We start from the raw sequence: 19,065 nt of genomic DNA on the forward strand, positions 1-19,065 counted from the left end.
GTTGGTTCTTCGAAAAAATAAAATTGATAAACCTTTAGCCACACTAACAAAGAGAAGACGAGAGAAAACCCAAATCACCAAAATTCGGAATGAGCAAGGAAATATCACAACAGACACAAGTGAAATACAAAACATAATTAGAAGCTATTTTGAAAATCTATACTCCAACAAAATAGAAAATTTCGAAGATATCAACAAGTTTCTAGAGACATATGAATTGCCTAATCTGAACGAGGAGGACATACACAATTTAAATAGACCAATTTCAAGTAATGAAATAGAAGAAGTCATCAAAAGCCTACCAACAAAGAAAAGTCCAGGACCTGATGGGTTCTCAGCCGAGTTCTACAAAACCTTTAAAGAAGAGCTCATTCCAATACTTTTCAAAGTATTCCATGAAATAGAAAAGGAGGGAACTCTCCCAAACTCATTCTATGAAGCCAATATCACCTTGATACCTAAACTAGACAGAGACACATTGAGGAAAGAAAATTTTAGACCAATATCCTTAATGAACATTGACGCAAAAATTCTTAACAAAATTTTAGCAAATCGCATACAAAAACATATTAAAAAGATAGTGCACCATGATCAAGTGGGTTTTATCCCAGGGATGCAAGGTTGGTTCAACATCAGGAAATCAATAAATGTCATTCACCATATCAACAGACTTAAAGTCAAAAATCACATGATTATTTCAATAGATGCAGAAAAAGCATTTGATAAAATACAGCACCCCTTCATGCTCAAAACACTAGAAAAAATAGGGATAGTGGGAACGTTCCTTAACATCATAAAGGCCATCTACGCTAAGCCCATGGCTAATATCATTCTAAATGGTGAAAAACTGAAAGCATTCCCCCTAAAATCTGGAACAAGGCAGGGATGACCTCTTTCACCACTCCTATTCAATATCGTCCTTGAGACTCTAGCCAGAGCAATTAGACAGACCAAAGAAATTAAAGGGATATGAATAGGAAAAGAAGAACTCAAACTATCCCTATTTGCTGATGATATGATTATATACTTAGAGGAACCAGGAAATTCCACCAGAAAACTCTTAGAACTCATAAGTGAATTTAGTAAAGAAGCAGGTTACAAGATCAATGCTCATAAATCTAAGGCATTTTTATTCATAAGTGATGAATCCTCTGAAAGAGAAATTAGGAAAACTACCCCATTCACAATAGCCTCAAAAAAAATAAAATACTTGGGAATCAATCTCACAAAAGAGGCGAAAGACCTCTACAATGAGAACTACAGAACACTAAAGAAAGAAATTAAAGAAAACCTTAGAAGATGGAAAGATCTCCCATGTTCTTGGATAGGCAGAATTAATATTGTCAAAATGGCCATACTACCAAAAGTGCTATACAGATTCAATGCAATTCCAATTAAAACCCCAACGACATACCTTACAGAAATAGAACAAGCAATCATGAAATTCATCTGGAAGAATAAGAGACCCAGAATAGCTAAAGCAATCCTTCGCAGGAAAAATGAAGCAGGGGGTATTGCAATACCAGAACTTCAACTATACTACAAAGCAATAGTAACAAAAATGGCATGGTATTGGTACCAAAATAGACAGGTAGATCAATGGTACAGAATAGAGGACACAGACACAAACCCAAATAAATATAATTTTCTCATACTAGACAAAGGTGCCAAAAATATGCAATGGAGAAAAGATAGCCTCTTCAACAAATGGTGCTGGGAGAATTGGAAATCCATATGCAACAGACTGAAACTAAACCCATATCTCTCACCGTGCACGAAACTAAACTCAAAATGGATTAAAGACCTCGGAATCAGACCAGAGACCCTGCATCTTATAGAAGAAAATGTAGGTCCAGATCTTCAACATGTCAGCTTAAGACCAGACTTCCTCAACAGGACTCCCATAGCACAAGAAATAAAAGCAAGAATCAACAACTGGGATAGATTCAAACTAAAAAGCTTTCTCTCAGCAAAGGAAACTATCAGTAATGCGAAGAAAGAGCCTACAGAGTGGGAGAAAATCTTTGCCAATCATACTTCAGATAGAGCACTAATCTCCAGAATCTATAAAGAACTCAAAAAACTCAACACCAAGACTACAAATAACCCAATCGACAAATGGTCTAAGGAAATGAACAGACACTTCACAGAAGAAGACCTACAAGCAATCAACAAACATATGGAAAAATGTTCAACATCTCTAGTAATAAGAGAAATGCAAATCAAAACCACCCTAAGATTCCATCTCACCCCAATTAGAATGGTGATTATCAAGAATACAAGCAACAACAGGTGTTGGCGAGGATGTGGGGAGAAAGGTACACTCATACATTGCTGGTGGGGTTGCAAATTAGTGCAGCCACTCTGGAAAGCAGTATGGAGATTCCTTAGAAAACTTGGAATGGAACTACCATTTGACCCAGCTATCCCACTCCTTGGCCTATACCCAAAGGACCTACAATCAGCATACTACAAAGATACAGCCACATCAATGTTCATAGCTGCTCAATTCACCATAGCCAGATTGTGGAACCAACCTAGATGCCCTTCAATTGATGAATGGATAAAGAAACTGTGGCATATATATACAATGGAATATTACTCAGCCATAAAGAATGATAAAATTATGGCATTTGCAGGCAAATGGATGAAATTGGAGAATATCATGCTAAGTGAGATAAGCCAATCTCAAAAAACCAAAGGAAGAATGATCTCACTGATAAGTGGATGATGATACAAAATGGGGCATGGGAGGGGTTAGTTTTAGGGTTAGAGTTAGGGTTAGGGAGGGGGGCAAGAATGGGGGAAGGAAGGACTGTATAGAGGGAAAAGAGGGATGGGAGGGTTGGGGGGAAGGGAAAAAATAACAGATGAATCAACCAACATTACCCTATGTAAATTTATGATTACACAAATGGTATGCCTTTACTCTATGTACAGAGAAACAACATGTCTCCCATTTGTTTACAATAAAAAATAAAATAAAAAAATAAAAATAAAAAAAAGAATCACATGATTATTTCAATAGATGCAGAAAAAGCATTTGATAAAATATAGCACCCCTTCATGCTCAAAACACTAGAAAAAACAGGGATAGTGGGAATATTCCTTAACGTTGTAAAGGCCATCTATGCTAAGCCCATGGCCAATATCATTCTAAATGGTGAAAAACTGAAAGCATTCCCCCTAAAAACTGGAACAAGGCAGGGATGCCCTCTTTCACCACTTCTAGTCAATATCGTCCTTGAAACTCTAGCCAGAGCAATTAGACAGACCAAAGAAATTAAAGAGATACGAATAGAAAAAGAACTCAAACTATCCCTATTTGCCAATGACATGAGTCTATATTTAGAGGACCCAAAAAATTCCACCAGAAAACTTCTAGAACTCATAAATGAATTCAGTAAAGTAGCAGAACATAAAATCAATGCTCGTAAATCTAGTGCATTTTTATTCATAAGTGATGAATCCTCTGAAAGAGAAATTAGGAAAACTACCCCATTCACAATAGCCTCGAAAAAAATAAAATACTTGGGAATCAATCTCACAAAAGAGGCGAAAGACCTCTACAATGAGAACTACAGAACACTAAAGAAAGAAATTAAAGAAAACCTTAGAAGATGGAAAGATCTCCCATGTTCTTGGATAGGCAGAATTAATATTGTCAAAATGGCCATACTACCAAAAGTGCTATACAGATTCAATGCAATTCCAATTAAAATCCCAATGACGTACCTTACAGAAATAGAGCAAGCAATCATGAAATTCATCTGGAAGAATAAGAAACCCAGAATAGCTAAAGCAATTCTTAGCAGAAAGAGTGAAGCAGGGGGTATCACAATACCAGACCTTCAACTCTACTACAAAGCAATGGTAACAAAAACAACATGGTATTGGTATCAAAATAGAAAGGTAGATCAATGGTACAGAATAGAGGACACAGACACAAACCCAAATAAATATAATTTTCTCATACTAGACAAAGGTGCCAAAACTATGCCATGGAGAAAAGATAGCCTCTTCAACAAATGGTGCTGGGAGAATTGGAAATCCATATGCAACAGACTGAAACTAAACCCATATCTCCCACCGTGCACGAAACTAAACTCAAAATGGATTAAGGACCTCGGAATCAGACCAGAGACCCTGCATCTTATAGAAGAAAATGTAGGTCCACATCTTCAACATGTCAGCTTAAGACCAGACTTCCTCAACAGGACTCCCATAGCACAAGAAATAAAAGCAAGAATCAACAACTGGGATAGATTCAAACTGAAAAGCTTTCTCTCAGCAAAGGAAACTATCAGTAATGCGAAGAAAGAGCCTACAGAGTGGGAGAAAATCTTTGCCAATCATACTTCAGATAGAGCACTAATCTCCAGAATCTATAAAGAACTCAAAGAACTCTACACCAAGAATGCAAATAATCCAATTGACAAATGGGCTAAGGAAATGAATAGATACTTCACAGAAGAAGATCTACAAGCAATCAACAAACATATGGAAAAATGTTCAACATCTCTAGTAATAAGAGAAATGCAAATCAAAACCACCCTAAGATTCCATCTCACCCCAATTAGAATGGCGATTATCAAGAATACAAGCAACAACAGGTGTTGGCGAGGATGGGCTGTAAATTAGTGCAGCCATTCTGGAAAGCAGTATGGAGATTCCTCAGAAAACTTGGAATGGAACCACCATTTGACCCAGCTATCCCACTCCTTGGCCTATACCCAAGGACTTAAAATCAGCATACTACAGAGATACAGCCACATCAATGTTCATAGCTGCTCAATTCACAATAGCCAGAGTATGGAACCAACCTAAATGTCCTTCAATTGATGAATGGATAAAGAAACTGTGGTATGTATATACAATGGAATATTACTCAGCCATAAAGAATGATAAAATTATGGCATTTTCAGGCAAATGGATGAAATTGGAGAACATCATGCTAAGTGAGATAAGCCAATCTCAAAAAACCAAAGGACGAATGATATCGCTAATAAGTGGATGATGACACATAATGGGGGGTTGGAGGGGTTAGGGTTAGGGAGGGGGGCAAGAATGGGGGAAGGAAGGACTGTATACAGGGAAAAGAGGGGTGGTAGGGGTGGGGGGAAGGGAAAAAATAACAGAATGAATCAAACAACATTACCCTATGTAAATTTATGATTACACAAACGGTATGCCTTTACACCATGTACAAACAGAGAAACAACATGTATCCCATTTGTTTACAATTAAAAAAAGTGCATCAATAATAATCTTTACATTTTATTAGGATTTTTTAATCTGAACAAAATTTCTTATATTTTTGCAGCAATGTAGACATTTATTGTAGAAGATTCATTATTAAAAACCAAGCATTCAGTGAGCACATATTTGAGTCAATGAAAATTAATTTGGCTAGGCAAAAAGCTAAATATTTGAATACATATAATATTAAAATTCTCAGAAATTTATCTCATAGTCAGCAAACACAAATTTCTCTTGAAATTTTAAGACTTTATGAAGTGACAAATACAAAGAATATAGCATTATATATTTCAGAACACTTGAAATTTAAATGTACCCATCATAAAGAAATGATTAAAAGTTTAGGTGATAAATGTGGTAATCACTCTGCATTGATCACTACCCAGTATATATGAATCAAAATATCACATTGTACCTCATTAGTATGTATAAATATTGTGTTGACAGAAAAATTTTAATTAACTTTTCAAAAAGATATAAAGTTGTTTTTAAAAAAAAAAAAAACACCTGATTTTCCTTGTCATTTACTTCTTTCTTAAATTCATCTTCAAGGTGTTGGATTTTTTCATAATCTTCCTTTACTTAAAAATAAAATAAATACACACAATGTCTTAACATAATTGTATTTAACTTTTCCATTACAGAAAAAATTAAAAGATTATTTCACTTTCTTATTTATCTCAAAATTATATTAAACTTCAAAAGTTTCCAAAGAGTTAAAACTGCTATTTTCTTCCTGCTTTGTAGTAAAAGTGAATTTAAATAAAATCAAATTGTAACTCAAAATGTTATAATTCTTATAATAGCATGTATACATAACTTTATTATTTACAATACACTAATCTAGACTAAAAAATTTTAGATTATATGTAAGTATTTTTAGATGTATACTTTACCAAGAAATATGAAAGACCAAACTCTACTTATAAAAAATTAAATACAAACAATAATAAGTTTAATTTCATAGAAAATATAGTATGTATATATGTATATATGCATTATGTATGTATGTATGTATGTATATATGTATGGGACTGGGGACTGAACCCAGAACCTTGCACATTGCAAGGTTAATGTTTAAGCACCGAGTTATATCTCTCCAGTCTTTTATTTATTTATTTATTTTGGAGACAAGGTCTCACACTAAGTTTCTCAGGCTGGCCTCAAACTTACAATCCTTACTCAGACTCCCCAGTAGCTGGGATTACAGGCATGTGCTACTACATTCAGGCAAAAATGTAGTTTTAAAACCAAAAAACATTTTCAACATACATTATTTCCCTGTCATATCCCACAAGATTCTGAGGGGCTTACAAAAATAAAGACAACACAAAATATAAAATAATTGAGGGCATCAAACTGAACAGATTAACATGTAAACAAAAACTAATAAAACTATAAATAGCAGAAAAGTAACATAAAAATTAAATAGTATTCCTACACTTAAAATGCATTTCCAGTCTGGAATTCTCAGCTTGAACACGAAGTTCCTCAAAAGCTATTATCATTTTCTGGAATATAAAGTTTAACTTTTAAGAATCATACTTAGACTCTTGAAAAACCTTTCTTCAAACTTCAAAAATATTGATAAAATTTTAACATAATCACTGAATATAAAACCACTCATCTTTGAATAATGAAAACCCTATAACTTTGAAATTAAATAACTTACATGCATTAAGAATGCTTTTAATGTTAATTTCCCAGATGCCTAAAATCATGGAGACATGTTAGATAATACAAAATAGCAGCAAAATTATTCTTGGCATTCTATTCATTCACTTAATAATACATTAAAAAAATCAGTAATTTTATACTTATTTTTCTCTTCCCCACTGAAGAGGGTCCTCTTTAAGAATACAAACTTATACTTCCTACCACCTGGTAGGATGTACTCACACAACATTCAATAAATTTTGCTTTATAAAAAGCAGATTCATTCATTCATTCATTCATTCATTCAATATTTATTAAGTGCCTATTATGGGTCAGGAACTATTTTAGTCACCTGGAATATAAGACAAACTGTCTGCCCTACTGGAACTGTATATTCCAGTAAAGAATACACACACATGCATACACATACATAAACATAGATGTATGTATATCAAATAAATGTCATGTAGTTTTAATGCTCTTCAAAAAAGTCAACTGAGGTGGGGAGATACAGAATAACTGAATAAAGACATTTAGATTAATAGTAAGGTCAGAAAGCAAAAAAAGTAACCAACAAAGTTTACAAGTGTGCATAAGATTTTGGACACAAAAGTTCTAGACAGAGGGAACAAATTCAAAGGGGCAAAATCAAAAAGTGCTCAGCAAAATTGAGAAACACCCTGGAAACCATCCCTAACTCCTGGCAACTACTAACTGTTCTCCATCTCTATAATTTTGTCATTTTGAGGGTGTCATATAAATGGAATCATAAGAGATGACCTTTGGAAGTTGGCTTTTTCCACTCAGTATAATGTCCTTGTGATCCATTCAAGTTGTTGCAAGTTTTAGTAGTTCTTTTGCATTAACCAGTGATATTCCATGGCATAAATACATCAGTCTGTGTAACTATTCATTTATTGTGTAACTATTCATTTATTGAAGGGTTTTTGGGTTTTTTTTTCCAGTTTGAGGCTATTACAAATAAAATTATTAGAGAAGTCCAGCATAGTGATGCATACCTGTAATCCCAGAAACTTAGAATAAAATAGTCCAAAGGCCTAGAACATGACTCAGTGGTTAAACACTGCTGGGTTCAACCCACCGTACAGAAAAAAAAAAAAAAAAAAAACCTTTCTAAATACTAGTTTTTCTTCCACTACATCATACATAGCACTAGGTTGAACTAGAAGCACAGGTTCCCCAGAATGTCTCTCACAGTTAGCCTAATAAACAGGACAACTTGATCATGGATGTGTTCTACAATGTCCTGACCACTAACCAGTACAACTTAGTCCCTTTTATTCAATAGAGGGGAAAAGAAGGAAAATGAGAAGACTGAAGCAGAAAAGCAAAGTAGTGAATGATAGAAGATGAGACAACAAAGGCACACAGAAGCCAGACAGATTAATAATACTTCATGTTTTCAAATTAAGGGTTCTGTGGAAATGTCCTATCTCTGACATGAATCAATAAATATTTGATATATTTCATTAAATGGTGTAGCTAGTATGTAAATCAGTAAGCTACTACATAGCAAAACATTAGTACTCATAATTAAGGATCTTGGGAATTTTACTGATGATTCAATCATACATCAACAAAATAAGTAACAATCCTTTTAGCCAGAACAGAACAGTTGTCCATATCTTTATAGCTTCACTCTACATTGCTTAGAAATTCTTCTATTTAAAATATTCAGATTTTCACTAATACATACCTCAATATTATTATTTAGATCCATATAAACTTGTCTGGTTTCTTCCCGTTCATATTCATCTATTATTAATATAAAATTTTCAAAATTTAATTTTATAACATGTAATGATGTCAACGATTCTCAAAATATCTCAAAAAAATTAAGATATTTAAAATTCTGTGTTAATGAAGGGCACTGAGATATCTAATTCAGTTCTGAGTCCTTTGATATAGAATCAAAAGCAGTTTTGGTCCAGCAAATTGTAAGCTGCTACTCTATTCTAATAAGTAAAAAGTTGAACAAACTAAAAAAGGTTTCTTAGGAAAATGAAGTCATAGAGCAAACTATGGTCTTAATACTAGAGAAAGGCAAATATAGAGTGAATCACAACTTAACCAGGGCAGAAACCAAGGAACAGAAAAATCTGTGGGAATCATAGTCAGCCGAAGAAAACATGAATTGCAATTGACAGATGGCTAGAAACGGTGGGTAATTTGAGAGATGAAAATTGCAGGGGGGCCATTAAGAGGGAGAGATCCCAACATTTCTAAGATTTACCTCCTAGGGGTGTACCTGGTTCTCACAGCAAACATCAGAGAGGAACATCCTCTCCTGCACTAACATGAGGAGGGAAAAAGAAACCATTTGGAAATATGTTAATGCATCCTATTCTTCACAGGGCCTGCCTTTGAGAGAAACTATTTAACTAGGGCAAAATCAACTGCAATTTTATTAGAGTCTAAATGACTTATGGGGAAAGGAGAGAACCAATTCTAGTCAGTTACAGCTCCACATGGAGAAAGAAAAATATCCAACTCCATTCCCCTCTAGCCTTCTATTTAGAAAAAGAAATACCAAACTCAAGCCTACCCAAGCCATCTTGTCCCACTTAAGTGAGAGAGACTGAAAAGTACTTGCCAAGTTCACTATCCATAGGCAAAGGTTTGCTAAAAAACTGAAACCTAATCATAGGTCTATAGAATGCTTCCCTCTCATTACACCTTACCACAACATTACTGAAGGCCTATTTACAGCAGTTCCTTTCCCTAGTATATCATGTCCAGCTATTTTAAAAGTTAAAAGGCATTAAAAAAAGGCAAAAAATACAGTGTGACAAGACAGAGCAAGCATCAGAACAAGACTGAGATAGGGAAGAGATATTAGAATTATCAAATGAGGAACTTAAAATAACTATGATTACAATGCTAAGGGTTTTAGTGGATAAAGTAGATGTGCAAGAATAGGGAGGCAGGGGTCTGGGAGAATAGATCAGTGGTAGAGAACTTTCCTAGGCCCTGGAGTAACAATGGACACTTTAAAATTGAAATACAAAAGAAACACCTAATTACTACCAACCTGTACTATTTCAAAGAGCTTTTTCTTTCCCAACTCCATCTCAGGCTGTGAGTGGAAACCACCCCCAACCCCCAAGTCCCAGCAGGTCTTAGTCAGCACTTCCACAACCTGACAGAACATACATATGCATGCCCTTTTATTCTCCTCTTATGTCTTTCCCTCTATATCATCCTAAAGCTGTTGTCCATATAGGAAACACAGATTTCTAGACTGTTATCTTCTAAGATTTGATTAAAAAGAATAAATTTCTTTTTTATAATTTATGCTTAATAGTGGGATTCCATATACCATTTTCATATATGCTCATAACATAATTTTAATCAATCTCATTCCCAATACAGTCCCTAAATTGATTTCTTGCTTTACTACTGTTTCTTTCTTTGTTTAGACTCCCAAGGCATAGGGCTGGAATCTGGTCTGCCAGCCTGTGGCAACACTGGGTATTTCAATCCCCAACACAACAAAAAAATAAAATAAAAAAACAGACAGGCAGTATAAGTAGAGATGAAAATTCTAAGTAAGGATTAAATTAAAATGATATCTATCAAAAATAAACAGAAATAAAGTAGACTAGACATGGCTAAGGAAGAGATTTCTGAGCTTGAAGGTATTTCAACAAAAACTTCCAAAATGGAAAGCAAAGAGAAAAAAGACTGGGAGGAAAAGAAAATAAAAACAGAATATTCACCAGTGAGAAACTAGAAACTTTCCCTCTAAGATAAGGAAAGAGAAAAAGGTATCTCCTTTCATCAACTTCTTAACATTTACTAAAAGTTCAAGTTAATGCAATAAAATCAGAAAAGGAAATGAAAGGGATAGAGATTAGAAAGGAAGAAATCAAACTTTGTTCACATAAGACATGATTTCCTATGCAGAAAATCTAAAAGATAAAACAACTCCTGAAACAAACAATTACATCGAGTTTGTAAGAAAACTGTAAGCAGCAATGATCTAAAGGGAAAGACTCACCCTGGGTTCAATCCACAGCACCATTGAATAATAATAATGACAATAACAATGACTTTAACACCACACATTAATCAAAGGACAGAGTATCCAGCCAAAAATTCAAGTAAGAAACACTGGAGTTAAACTATATTATAGAGGGTCTATTTCTGTGGTCTGTTGTTAACATAGCTTTTATTGTATATTTCATCATGTATCTTATCTTTGCTTGCTAGATAATAATTAATAATTCAAGACTTAGAAAAGGCACATTTTACTAGTTCAGCATTTAGCAATTTTTTTTTTTTTTTTTGGTACTGGGGACACAACTACTGAGTCACATCCCCAGCTCTCTTTATTTTTCCTTTTGAGACAGGGTCTTACTAAATTGCTTAGGGTCTCACTAAGTTGCTAAGGCTGGGTTTGACCTTGCCATCCTCCTGCCTTAGTCTTCCAAGTAACTGAGATTACAGGTGTGCATCCCCATAGTCCAGGGCAATTTTTGATTATATTCAAAATTAATAAGCTATTCCTCGCTTTTGACTAGTGTTAATATGTCTTTCTCTCCCCATTTACTTTTAATGTACATGTCTTTATATTTAGAGTGGCTATCTTATAGACAACATATAATTGGGTCTTATTGTTTTGTCCATTCTGATGATATCTATCTTTTATCATTTAGACCATCATCATTCCAAGTGATGAATTATTAAGCTGGATTATCTGTTATATTTATTATTGTTTTCCATTTGCTGTCCTGTTCTTTGTTCCTATTTTTGTGATATTACCGCATACTACTGCAGAGTACACTTAGGCTACACTAAATTTATTTTAAAAATTCTTCAATAATGAACTAACTTTAACTTAAAATAATTTTTTTACTTTATAAACTTCTTAAAAATATTTTTAATTGTTGATGAAACTTTATTTTTATTCATTTATACACAGTGCTGAGAATCGAACCCAGTGCCTCACACATGCTAGGCAAGTGCTCTACCACTGAGCCACAAACCCAGCCCACTTTATAAACACTTTAACTTTAACTTTTAGACTCTTGTAATACCACTTAGCTTAAAACAAAAAACATTGTACACTGTACAGAAATATTTTTTCTTTATATTCTTATTTTCTAAACTATCTTCTGTTTTTGAATTTTATTTTTTACTTTTTAAACTTTTGTTAAAAACTAAGATATGAACACACACATTAGCTTAGGCCTATCCAGGATTCCACCTCCACATCTTGTCCCAGTGAAAAGTCTTCAGGAGCAATAACACAAGTGGAGTTATCATCTCTTGTGATAATAAGTCCTCTGGAATACCTTCTAAAGGACCCACCTGAGGTTGTTTTACAGTGAACTTTTTTTTTTAGTGTGTAGGAACACACTTTAAAATAATGATTAAAAACTCTACAGTAAATACATAAACCAGTGATACAGGTATTTATTATCACTATAAAGTGTTACATACTGAACATAATTTTATGTGCCATACTTCTATACAACTAGCGTGCAGATTTGTTTAAACCAGCATCACTACGAATACAAATACTGGGTTGCACTACAATATTACAAAGGCTACATCACTAGGTGACAGAACTTTTTAAGGTCTATTATTATCTTATGGGACTAACATCATAGATGAGCTTGATTTTTTGACTCATATTGTTACAGTGCATGACTGTCTTATGATTTCAGAACAGCCCTCTAGCAAGATTTTCTCTTACAGACATGGCTACATATCTTATGCTTGATTCAAATTTGTGGTTGTTCCACACAGAAGAGAAAGTTAGAAATCACACTAACCAAAATGTAGATTAACTATAAATGCCAAGTTGCCTCTTGAAATATGTTATCTTTCAAAAAAAGTTGTGAGCTTTCAAAAAACTCAGAACTTAAATAATAACTGAGAATCTAGTTATTACTTACACGAAGAAATGGTCTGAGGCACATAAAACTTATTTGAATTAAAATTAGTTTCAAAAAAGTGAAAAGAATTTCTTCTTTACCTCAACCATAAAAAAAGGGGATAAAATCACATAAACAAGGTATTTACATTTCTTTGTCTTCTCTGCAGATCTAGCACAGGTTTCTTTAAGTAGATTACATAAATGCCTTGTAGCATTATTCCTGAAACAAATGAAAGAGTTTGCCTAGGTGTAATATAATCTCAGCAAAACCACATATTGAAAATTATGAAATATACTATTACAATGTTTTAATTTTAAAGAAATTTTAAAATAATGTATTTTACTGTGGTGCACACCTATAATCCTGTAATCCCAGCAGCCCAGGAGGCTGAGACAGGAGGATCACAAGTTCAAAGTCAGCCTCAGCAATGGCAAGGTGCTAAGCAATTCAGTGAGACCCCCGTCTCCTAATAAAATACAAAATAGGGCTGGGGATGTGGAGATGTGGCTCAGTGGTCGAGTGCCCCTGAGTTAGGTCCCCAGTACATGTACATACACATACATACATATATACACACACACACACACACACACACTATATATATATATATATATATATATATATATATATCAAACACATATATATGAAGAAAAAGTTAACTGACTATACTGTTAGCAAATATAATTCAGTGACTCCCTCCCTTTAATTAAAAATGGCAACTCCTTAACAAGTTTCTACCTAAGTTGTTATCAATATCAATAACCTTTTAATAAATAGTACTGAGTATGTCTAGAGACTACCTCAAAAGTGCTCCAGTTGTCCAATCTTCAAAACAAAAAATAAGCTAACTTTCTGACTAGGCATTCACTACATGAATAACAATGATTTCTAGTTGGTCTTGTAGGAGTCACCAAGAGACAGAGCAGTGAGATTTAATTTTCTGACCTAAAATTTTTCTGTAGAAATGAACTGTTACACTGGCAAAAACAGGATTTTGACAATGAGAATCAGCTTGGAACTAAGTTGTACCCTAGTGTGCAGAAAAGTAGACAATATCCATAGAATTACACAACTTTTCTGACAGGTAATGACTCTTCTTTTTTAATTATTTTTTTATTTTTTGTTCTAATTAGTTATACATGGCAATAGAATGCATTTATACATTTTGATAGATCATATATAAATGAAGTGTAATCTCTCATCTTTCTGTTTATATAAATGTAAAGACTCTTCTTGATGCTTGACATTTTAAACACTGAAAATTAGTAAGTGACCATAGTTTGCCAAATGCAAGAATATAGAATGGGTATATCTTCCTTTTTCCAGTTATAATTTTTTTTCTTTTTTGGTACTAGGGATTAAACCCAGGGGTGCTTTACCACAGAGCTACATCCCCAGCCCCTTTTAATTTTTCTGAAAAAGGGTCTCACTAAGTTACTTAGGTCCTCACTGAATTGCTGAAGCTAGCCCTGAACTTGCAAACCTCCTGCTTCAGTCTCCCAAGTCACTGGGATTACAGGTGTGCACCACAACGCCTGGTTATAAATTAATGCTATATAACACATAGAAAGTGCTCAAAATATTTTGAAAACTATTTTAATAATAAATTCACAATAAAAAATAAATTTGGAAAGAACAAATTCATTAAATTGTTACTTACTCTTTTATTAAATCTTTATTTTCTTGAATTTCTTCTTCTAATTTCAAACTTACTTTTTCATTTTCAAACTAATTTAAACAGAAAAACATTTTGCTTAGGGAAATAAATACAAGTATAATCATTAAGCAGCATTTCCTTACTAAACATGCTACAGTAATCTGTGATAATTTTTTTTCTTTCCATACAAAAAGGAACTTTTTTCCACAGCTTATAAATTTCCCATAAGAATATGGGACTTGCTTTCATCAATCTAAATAAAGTTTACTGGATGATCTCTAAAAAGCATTAAACAACATTTTAATATCATGTTATCTTCTCTGATCATTGTACAGTGATGTTTTAGCTCTGTCAGCATTTTCTCAACTTTTTTTTTTAACTTTACACTATAAAATCAGTTAAACAATTTTAGATTCAAGGTTATAAATGAATACCTTTTTCTAATATAATAAAAGACATCAAATAAAATAGTATCAATAATAGGAATTATTTTTTAAAAACTAATCACAAACCAGTATCATTAAATCAGCTTTTATTTAAAGTAATTTATTATTTCCCTAATCACTTGAATATGTGTTACAACTTGTTCTCTTAAAGTTGAACTATAACCAGTATCAGACTTCAAAAAATAATATCTTCAAAATCCTCATCACAGAAACAAGATAAATCCAATTTACTTTCAAATAGTACTCCATTTTCAACAATATTTACTAGTTTATATTTATAATTCAAAAATTCATTATACCTGCAGTTCCTGAATGGCTTTTCGCTGTGCTTCAATTATCTTTCTATTTTCTTGCAACTTATTTTCTTTTTGCTTCAGTTCAGATTCTACACTCACTTTCCACTTTTTGATCTTTTCAGCCTCCTTATACAGTTTTGAATATAGTCTACTCATTGGCTCTGAATTCTATTAAAACAGATTTTTAAATTAATTGTTCAAAAATTTAATACAAACAAATGACACCTGCCTATTGAAATATCCATATACTAATGGTGACTCACTCCTCAATTTGTGCTCTAATATAGCATACTGAAACCTATCTTAACTCTTTTAAACTACTAAGGCAATATTAGTTACTTCAGTAAAGTTACTGGTCACTTAATTAAGTTGTACCTTGCTAAATAACATCAAACAACTAAAATGTGCTTAAATAATAAGTTAGGAATATTTTAATCAATAGGAGAATCTAGATGGGTAAAAACCTTAAACAAATCACCCTACAAGAAATCTATAGAACATTTTGATTATACAAATAGAGAATTAAGAATGTGAATTTTAAAATATAATGCCAAGAAAAATAATAATAAAGAGTGCAAGGTTGTATTTAGATTTTTTTTTCTGAAAAATGTTTTTCCACATTATATTGTAAAGGTCATAGGCATTTTTGTTTTGGTTTTTCTTATTTTTTTTAACTACATTATACTTATACACAATATTTTGACATAATCATACATGCATGGAGCATAATTTGCTCCACTTGAGTCAACAGTACTTCCTCTTTCCCTCTGCACCCCCCACTACCCCCCCCTTCCTCTAGTCTACGGGACTTCTTTCTATTCATTTATAGGTTTTTTAAATTAGTGCTTTATAGGTATGCATAAAGGTGAAATTCACTGTGGTATATCCATATATGTACATAGCATAATTTGGTAAATTTTATTCCACCATTCCTCCTGTTTTCTGTTTTATTTTTTTGCAGTGCTGGGAATCAAACTCAGGATATAGGTAATGCCATGCAATCACTTCCTACTGAGTTCCACCCTCAGCTTTTCCCCACCGCCTACCTACACCAGTACTGGGGACTCAACCTAGGGGAGATACACTCCCAGTCTTTAGTTTTGAGACAGGGTCTCACTGTGTTGCCCAGAATAGCCTTGAATTTGTAGTCCTCCTACCTCAGCCTCTTAAGTATCTGGGATTACAGCCCTGGGCCATCAGACCAACAGCCCCTATCTTATTTTTTTAATATTGATTTCTGCTCAATGAGAGTTTGAGGGTTTTGGGGGGGTTTTGTTTGTTTGTTTTTATACTACTAGGGATTAAACCCAGGACCTCACCCATATTAGGCAAACACTCTCCAGCTGAGCTCCTCCCCCAGCTCTTTTATAGAAACAGGTTCTCACCAAAAGGCCTATAGCTTATGAACTTTCTGCCTCAGCCTTCAGAGTAGCTGGGATTATAGGCATGTGCCACTTTGCCTAGCTTTTCATTATTAAAATATACAAATAGGTTCCCTATTTTAAAATTGTGATACTATAATCACAGTAATAAACATAGAGGACTTTATCAAGTCATGGAATTTTCCTTCATTTAAAAGACATCTAAGCCAGGCACGGTGGCACATGCCTGTAATTCCAGCAGCTCAGGAGGCTGAGGCAGGAGGATCAAAAGTTCAAAGCCAACCTCAGCAATTTAGAAAGACTCTCAATAAAATATAAAAAAGGGCTGGGGATGTGGTTCAGTGGTTAAGTGTCCCTGGGTTCAATCCCCAAACCAAAAAACAAAGACATCTATATGCCTTAAGAATTTTTTATAACTAATATCGAAAGTACAGCAAATCCTACAAATTCTTTACATAATAAATTAGCCAAATGATCAGTTATATCTACTAATTGAAGGATTATTTTGCAAAATACTGGCTTGATTCTCAGCTGTTTCACATACTATATCAACTTTCCCTCTTCTAGCCTTAAATTCTGGGTTTAAAAAACTGTACCCAACCTCCCCCCAAAAAATCAGACCACTATCAAAAAAAGAAAGAAAAAGAGAAATTTCCCCTAAAAACTGAATGCTTTTATAACAGTACAGAATCCTTGTGTTTCAGAGATTTTAAAAGACAAAAAACAATTTTAAAGAATATATTTTAAAACATTAACCAAATAATAATTTTGAAGTTTCAAAAGAAAGATATATATGAATAATAAACCATACTCCAATTATAAGAAAGTTTATAAGAATGGGAAATCTGACCTCAAAATCAGAACCTTTTAGTCCTTCCTGATAGTGGAAACTGCCAGAATTATCAACCTAAAAAAAAGAATAATTCCTATATGAAAATATTTGAGAGCTTCCAAATAACAGCAATTAAACACACAAGACTAGCCATCCAACAACTAAAGAGTTTTTTCTTCCTCAAATAACCAATTTGATACCTAAATAGATTATATCTATATACTCTAGATTAACTGACCTGCTCAAGCATGGGCAAAAAGTTAACTTTTTGTAAAGCAGGATCTGTAAGATAAGAGACAACTGATATTAAATAGGCCAACATCTTATTTTAACAGGAATTATTACTTCTAGATTTAATATCAAGGATATTGACTTAATACTTATATTGTATTTTCAACAACTGGCAATGTATATAATAATATGATTCTATGTAAAATGATATATTGTTTGTCCAGGCTCCTACCTGAAACAATGTTTTCCCCATTTTTGGAGAGATTAGTCATTGCAAAAGGAAAACCAAAATCATCTTCAATACACTTGTTGAAACTCTAGAATACAAAGAAGTTCTTAAGTATATTGTTTCACTCCACTGTGATATACAGCAATGTAATACACAAATGTGATATACACCTGCTCAAGGAAGTGACTAATTATAAAACCTTTAACTTACACATAGTGTTTACAATATCAAATACTTTTGCTATGCTAACAAAGCAAAACTTTTAAGGAGGTATTTCCCTAGTAAAATGAAACCAAAGTATAAATTAACAAAAGCTTTGTAGATATTCAAGAATAATATTTGTAATTTTAACTAGTAGTATGGAATAATAGTAGGAGTTTCCTTCAATTTCATTATGATCTTCCCCTCAAAAGAACTGAGAATTGTCTTCATAGAATAGCATGTGATTACAGAAGCCATAAGAAATTTTAAACTACAGCATATAAAATTAAAATATTAATTGCATCATTCCACCTCCAATATAAGTAAGGCACATGAGAAATTTTTTAAAATAATTCAATAGTAGAAAAAACTGTTTTACCTGAGAAACTTGGTATAATTTCTCCTTTCCGTGAGACCTTTACTGTATAAGTGAATTTCTATCTTTATCCTATCCACCAGGAAGCTCAGAGCAAAACCTGAAGCTCAATCACAACACTAATTATTACCCCTATGTAGGCATTTGTTCAAACATTTCTAATTTTCCCCCAACTTTTATTTTACTATTTCCCTGTAGGCGCCTTATAAGTTGCCTAAAATCATTTAAGGAAGGGAGGAAGATTTAATAAGTAGGTCCCAGTATACACATAGAGTTAGTTCTATAGCAGCAGCGATTATTTCTTTAAATGAATGATCCCTGCGCACAGTAGCACCCGTTATCTATTTAGTGCAACGCTATTTCAGAATCTTAGGTTAAATCAGACCATACCTACAGAAAAGGAAAAAAAAATCACAAAATATTACCTTTAGATAGTGCCTCTTCTACCAAAAGTAAATAATAATCAAGATTTGCATGCAAACTTACCTTGAAGAAACTGGAATCTCCTCCCAAGGTCTGAGGTTTCACTGCAGACACCTGACTGCTGCTCAGTCTCGGGGGTACGAACAATTTGAAAGGCTTTTGCTTTTCCAT

The 19,065-nt window shown here is 33.4% G+C and overlaps 1 protein-coding gene across 2 annotated transcripts in view; it reads right to left on the reverse strand.

The window, feature by feature from the left end:
- The window catches only part of Sycp1 (synaptonemal complex protein 1), a 147,917-nt gene extending 128,852 nt beyond the window's left edge, over positions 1–19,065 (reverse strand). For both annotated transcript variants that reach the window (XM_047567226.1, XM_047567216.1), the window contains exons 1-10: positions 18,958–19,065; positions 17,898–17,982; positions 17,673–17,716; positions 17,453–17,509; positions 15,224–15,388; positions 14,482–14,549; positions 12,967–13,040; positions 8,633–8,691; positions 6,701–6,770; positions 5,767–5,840 (exon numbers count right to left, since the gene is read on the reverse strand). In XM_047567226.1, coding sequence (XP_047423182.1) covers positions 5,767–5,840; positions 6,701–6,770; positions 8,633–8,691; positions 12,967–13,040; positions 14,482–14,549; positions 15,224–15,388; positions 17,453–17,509; positions 17,673–17,716; positions 17,898–17,982; positions 18,958–19,065 — 804 coding nt within the window. The remainder of the gene's footprint in view (positions 1–5,766; positions 5,841–6,700; positions 6,771–8,632; positions 8,692–12,966; positions 13,041–14,481; positions 14,550–15,223; positions 15,389–17,452; positions 17,510–17,672; positions 17,717–17,897; positions 17,983–18,957) is intronic.

This window comes from Sciurus carolinensis, chromosome 1 (genome assembly GCF_902686445.1).
Source record: "Sciurus carolinensis chromosome 1, mSciCar1.2, whole genome shotgun sequence".
Lineage (NCBI taxonomy): Eukaryota > Metazoa > Chordata > Mammalia > Rodentia > Sciuridae > Sciurus > Sciurus carolinensis.